Raw genomic sequence first — 6,724 nt, 5'->3', positions numbered from 1 at the left:
AATGCACAGGCTTTCCTCACAAGCCACTCCTCAGATTTGCACCAAAACGTCCATTTAACAAAACTCTTTGCTTCTGTAATCATCCTCTTTTCCCTCTAACCTCTTTCTGTCATCCCCTGTTATACTCAGATTGAGCGCCATGGGGTAAGGGCACATCTCTCTAATTGTACGAGCTACCCGCTTGAGGAGGCGTATTAAAAACACACACACACACACATCCCCCACACACACCCCCCCAAAGATAGAGGAGAAGACAGATTTCATACCTCCCCACCCCTAAAGACCAAAGGGCACAGAACACCTTCATTCTGTAATGCGAGTCGTAGTGATAAATGCCATTTCTGAGCAAAGAAGCTGGGAAAGTTGTTAACATCCCCTTGCTCCAGAGCCTTTTCCTCTTGACACTTAAGAATCTTTGGAAATCTCTTCTTTCTAGAATTTAGTGTTCTTGTTGTGAAAGATCAGTTTCACCTTAAAGACTCCACCATAATTGAAGAGGGAAAAAAAAACCAAACAACAAACCACCCAGGAAAATTAACCTATATAAACATATGCTCTACAAATAATTAAATAAATGGGATATTAGCCTACACCGGTAGGAACAGAGAGCAACCGCTGCTGTTCAGCAGCTATTGAGTTGGAGAAATATTCTCAATCACACTACTGAATCATAACATGTAATCTTAGAAAATGTTTATTCCTCTTAGATTTGTGTCATCACCTAAGGAGCAACTTAAGGAGGAAAAGCAGACTGATACTTTTTTGTTACAAAACACAAGGAGTGAGATAGATATGTGTCTATCTATACATTTATATTTGAACTTAGTGAGATGGTTTGTGAGTTACCTGGTGTTACAGTCATTTTCGAATCTTTTTCTTCTTCCTGTGACATTTATTTTACCCGTTTGCTGTGTGCTCATCTGGTACAATGAATATGAAGTATTCCGATAGGATTTGTATTAATTAACTGGAAAAAAAAGTGGCTATTCAGTAACCATTAGATCATTAGAGTTTGTAGGGCGCTTTTAAAGTGAATAACAAAGCACTTGAATTGAAAGCCTTTTTCCCCCTTCAGCATATAGGTAAGGTACTGTAAGTCACCTGCCACATTCAGCACCACAGGCACCTTTCTGCTGGTGGAGGCTTTGGCAAGGATTGCCTTTTAAAGCCAGAAGCACATCTCCACTAACACCCTTGCAGACACATGAATTGCGTCCACAACTCTTAATTCGTAGGTCTGTTGATATTGTTAGCCAGCATTCCTCATACTTTTGAGAAGCATTTATCAGCAAGAAATTAGTATCTGCTCTTCTTATGGTCTTTGGTTTTGGGAGGATGAAATTCCTGGGTTAAAAGCTGATCACGCTTTATTTCTGCCCTATAATTGGCTCCCTGATGCACATGTACAGAGTGATGGCAACTACAAAGGAAAAGCAGAGTATTCAAATGCAGAACCCTTCCCCTGCTCACCTCAGAAACTGAGGCTGATAGAGGGGCCAAATTAGGGAAAAAAGAGTATATTATTTTGTACTTAGCTTCATTTCCATGCCTATGTTAAAGCTACTTTGAGCTATTTCAATCATACTGTTTTCAAGTGCGCTAATCCAATAATCAAAGAAATTACACAAGATGAAGTGTCAGTCAAATCATTTGTTCATTTAACCCCCTCTAAACTCTACATGTAAACTATTTCCATTATGATGCTTCAACATTTTGGACTTCCTACCTATGTTAGTTCTACCCCTCTACCCCAGCCCCTCACTGTTGTTTCAATATAAACTCCCTTTTCCATCCTTCATTTAATTCAGCTGCTCTTCTTTGCCATCTTCATTCAGCCTTTGACATTTCTTCACTTGTCTAAAATGGATTTTCTCTTTCCAACTCATCCCATTTAACAATTGCTGTCTTGCTCAGATGACCACTTGCACTCAACACCAGCATGTGTACCTTCTCCCCACAGAGCATCCCGCGTGCTCCTCCCTCAAAGACAGGTAACTCTTTGAGACTGGTCTACACACGTGAGTTTTGCTGCTCTAATAAATTTATGTTAAAATACACCAAAGTGCCACTTGTGCGTGCTGTTGTGCTTCACTGTCACCAGCCAGCATCAGTGACACGTGGTAGCAACAACCCATCAGCTGCTTCCCCAGCTATGCCGGCAATACTCACTGGTGTGTCCTTCCCTTACAAGAGAGAAATGGTAAGATTAGTTTGCATCCTTACTGAGAGGTTCTGCCTAGTTTGGGGAAAAGAATAGGTTGGGCTTAAAATGGTGGCTTTTTGTGGGAAAGGAAAGGGCCTGGCCTCCCTCTCCACCTTCTGCTGGGGATGAGGCAGCAGCTCAGAGCAGCAGAGTATCTGTGGCTTCTCCAGGTGAGAAGTTGGTATGGAGCCTGCCCTCCCCCCTCGAGTGGAAGATTGAGACTGTACCTCTGCAGCCAAACTCCTATTTCAGCCTCTCCCACATACGGTGTCTCCACTGCTGGCGTATTTCTCCACATTGGTCAGGTTTTCAGATACAGGAATTAAACTCTGGCCTAGCCCTTTCTCTTCTCCATTCAGGCTTCAACTAAGGTGATGACCGCTTGCTTTCACTTCCTTGACTGCTCTAGTGGTCTTGCTTTTTCAAGCCCCAAACGGCAAAGGCAGCTGTGATAAAATGCATGTAACAGCTGCTGTACCCCATGTCCGCCCTCCCCAGCCCTCAGCACATCTGTATCATCTGTCTACAAGGAGATTTAAGCTCTCTCTCAGCTTACTTGAGATGGGGCACAGTGAAAGCACATGCACAACTCCAAACAGCTGAACTAACTCAAAGTAATTCAAAGTCACAAGTTGGAATTAAGTGGGTACAAAACCAAACCCGTTTCCCCTTTTTAAACTGAAAAAACATTTAAGTTCTCTTAGAATCTTCCCAACCCTAAGCTGCATTACAGGAACTGTAATGCAGGAACAAGTTGGCATTACAGGAACAAAGTTTTAAATCAAGCTTTCACTTAAAGCAGTGCTATTTCCTCACAGACCTTTACATGCTCTGTCACACGAAAAACCAAGTAGGCAGTTCTCTAGCACTGGTTACTGCTAATTCAGTAGTAAGGAGCTTCCCCTCGTCACCACTTAGAGACACCAAGTCTCCTTTTGGGGACAAATTATCGGCAGTTGTGCAAGTACCACAAATGAGAAATCTCCACACGACCTTTATTTCTCCTTAGTTTTGTAAGAAGCTGAGATTCAGTTAAACAAGGTCAAATTGCAATCCAATAAATGCTTTCTGTTCAGAAATATTTGGAGAGTTCTTTCTACTGCAACACTTTTTAATGTTCATTAAATATAGTGACTTTTTAAACAAGATTAATACAAAGCTAGTCCTTGAAATAGAAACCATCAGTAGAAAGATCTTATGCTAATAAAATATGCAAACAGGTACTTATAACTGTACAGAACAGAGACCTTGTATTTAAGTAGAACAACTGAAACAACCTATTTTTGAGGCTATTGAAACTCCAGTCTAATCTCAAGAAACAGAATGAAATAATTGAAAAATACCACCAGAAATTGAAGTTACTTATCGTCCTCCACTTAAACCACTGAATTCAAAATAAAAAAATCTTTAATCACTGAAAAAACTATCACCGTGCTTTGTGTGTGTGAAATCAAATGGTTTAAACTTGAGTGCTGCTGTCCCAATTAGATGAATATTCACAGTGGTATGATTTTTCCCTTCTCTGAAATGTTCTGCCAACTGTGAGATTTTTAGGTGTGGAAAATGCTTTTGACCCACTCTAGGTGTACATTTGATACAGAACATAGTTCTTTGTACAGCATTTTGATTTGAAGACTAAGGAAAACTATCGGGCACAAATCAGTCAAGGGAAAAAAACCAGCAAATCACTTACAGAGATCTTGCTTTAAAAAACTAAAAGCAGGGGAATTTAGAATGTATTTCCCACCTCTTAACAGATTATTTGACCACTTCTAAACAGGGATGAAGGTGGTTAAGAAGAGGGAAACAACTACTTCCTACATTTTTAAGGATACTGAAGTACTTGGAGAACATTGGCACAGAAACTATATTACACATGTACATTCACTTGTAAATATTTTAAAAGTAACTCCAAACATTAAAGTGTTGGCAATTTTACAGAATCCCATTAAGTATCAGTCCCAAAATATGGTTATGTGTAGAAAAAAGCCCCTCTATTGAAGTATTTGCATTTTGTAAGGTTATTTAGTGACATTTGTTGGCCACTGACCCATGCCATTTGTCTATAATTTCAGTTCTTTCTCACAACACCTAACAGTTTGTAAGTGATGCAAAATAACCTGGAAGGGTCAGGAGGTAACATCTAATTCCAATTTTTATGATGATAGCCACTGAAAGAAGTATGTTTTACCTGCTTTTTTTGTTTCCTGGTTTTCTATCTTCTGAAGCCCCCACAACTATTGATGAACTGTTGACTGGCAAAGAGAACACTAAAGATGAGCAAATAGGAAACTGCATTTTAGATCGGAATCATCTGCCTCACACAAATTTACCAGGGTTTTTTTTACCCAGTGTGCCTAAAATAGGTATGTGATTTGCTTATTGCTTAAATCTGCAAGAGTTAATAAAATCCAGAAGAGAGAATCATCAATAAGTATGCTATTCGAGATAAATACAGATATCAGACATCTTACCTAAGCTTTCCAATTTCAGCCTGTTTAAGCCCAAATACCATTTTCATGACACTACAAGCTTAATGACAAAGTAACATATGGCACAATAACTTCTCCAGCAAAGATACGTGAACGAGAAAGTATTATAGAATAAAATCTGACCAAGTGGAATGTTTGCCCTGACCTAGATACAAACCTAGAAAAACCCGAGTGTGTTTTCTGTTCCTACTTTTTAAAACTTAGCTCTAGGAGATAGTGTAGGGCATTTCCCACTCTGTAAACTAAGGTTTCTGTAGGTTAAAAAGCCCAGGCTCTGCAGTTACTTAAAACATCAAGATATCAGTGTGCTAAGGAGCAAAGTAAGTGCAATGCCAAAGAAATACTGAATTGAGCAATGGAGTTAGCAATGGTGATTAGCAGAATCTGTTCTTTTGTCTTGGCAAACTATCAGCAACTCACAGGATTCTTCAAATGTAGGTCTTACTCACAGGAGCAGTCCGCGTCCAGCCCTGCCCCATCGCTGCCGTTGCAGCCGTCCGATACTGGAGCACAGTCTCCCCCCTCTGTTACCTGATCCGCACAGCAGCCAGATGTACTCTGGCTGAGGCAAACCTGCGCGTCATTGTCATCAGTATCGTAACTGGCAGGACATGTGTCTTCTGACGCCCCGTCATGATAGGTACCTCTGTCGTTGGTCCCAGCTACCTCATCTCCCAAGTCTATGACATCATCCAGCTGCTGTTCTGGATCAGGCTTGGCTGATGTTGAGATTTGTGCTTCTAAGTTTCTTGTGTTCTCTGTGACCTCAAACTCCTGCTTCTCCTCTGCCATTTGCTTTTCTCTAGTACTTAATTTAGCTTTTGTGGATTTCTTCATTTGTTTATTGTGCATGTCTTCTTTGGAGAACCTCCAGTGAAACTGCAATTAAAAGATCCAAATGTTAAAGAGAATCTCACATGGACATTTACTATCCTGAGTAGAAATGTTTTTATTTTTTATTTAATTCAAAGACTAGTTTAACCAAAACAACCTAAGATGAAAGAAACCTGCATGACTAAAACAGACGGCTTAAGATCATTTGTGCCAACATGTATTTACCCGGAGAAAAGAGACTGATGCATTCTGCTTCTGCTGTTTCAAATGCCTAGTGGGTTCCTCTCCACACGCTGTGTCACTGTTGAGGCCTACAGCACCCTGGCACCCAACCTGCACTCTGTGCAAAGCAAGACTATGCAAAGCTGCACGAGTGCAGACAGAGGAAGGAATCCTATGCCGTTATTCCAATGTTTTTCACCAGGTTAACAGCAGAACTAACATCATACCTAAGACTATACCCAAACAGTAAAATACTCTGAAATAATTGGACTTTCCAAGGAAAGCCAGGCCATGTTCCATGCCACTGCTGAGCCACCCTACACATTTGCTAAGTCCATGTGAATGTGCACAACCATTTTGTCAGCAGTGTTCATGCTGATGGGAACTCAGGGATGGGTTAGGGGCTGATGTTTGGATTGTGTAAATAATCTCATCAGGACACTGAGGAAATTCAACCGTGGTCCAAAAGCCATTTTGCCAGAGCAACCAGGTCTGTGCCAAAGTTGGTCAAAAGAAAGACTTGTGTTCATAAATTTTTGATCCAGCTATTTATTCCTTAAACAAAAGGTCATTCAAAACCCATTAAGTTTATTAGATTTCAAAGATGGAGCAGTGTTCTTTCCTTCTTCTAGACAGAACTTAAAGTAAAACGAAAAGGGGGAAAAAAAAAAGAAACTTGCTTTCACAAGATTCTTAGATTCTTCTTGGTCTTACTTAGAGGAAGCTATCTTTCACTTAAATATCACTACAGTTTAGAGAAAGAGGAAAGATAACATCTCTGTTCTAGAGCTCAACTGTTTAAAATTCAGAGACACTTGAATATTTTCCTCTTTAATTTGCAGAAGCACTGGGCACTCAAAGCTCCCCTTTAACACAAAGCTTTGACAGAAGGTAAGATCAGGGCCCTAAATGTGTTAAAGATCAAACTGTAGGAGACTCTAGGTGTACGTGCAAATGTATGTATACCAAGTCA

General features: G+C 40.2%; 1 protein-coding gene across 1 annotated transcript in view; it reads right to left on the bottom strand.

The window, feature by feature from the left end:
- Nucleotides 1–1,182: 1,182 nt before the first annotated feature.
- RFTN1 (raftlin, lipid raft linker 1) overlaps nucleotides 1,183–6,724 on the bottom strand; it is a 101,827-nt gene continuing 96,285 nt past the window's right edge. The window contains exon 10 of the mRNA XM_026841740.1: nucleotides 1,183–5,574. Coding sequence (XP_026697541.1) covers nucleotides 5,137–5,574 — 438 coding nt within the window. The 3' untranslated portion in view covers nucleotides 1,183–5,136. The remainder of the gene's footprint in view (nucleotides 5,575–6,724) is intronic.

This window comes from Athene cunicularia, assembly GCF_003259725.1.
Source record: "Athene cunicularia isolate RWA chromosome 2 unlocalized genomic scaffold, athCun1 chr2_part1, whole genome shotgun sequence".
Classification (NCBI taxonomy): Eukaryota; Metazoa; Chordata; class Aves; order Strigiformes; family Strigidae; genus Athene; species Athene cunicularia.
Note: the sequence above shows the minus strand (reverse complement) of the source record. Positions and strands in the feature narration are given on the sequence as shown.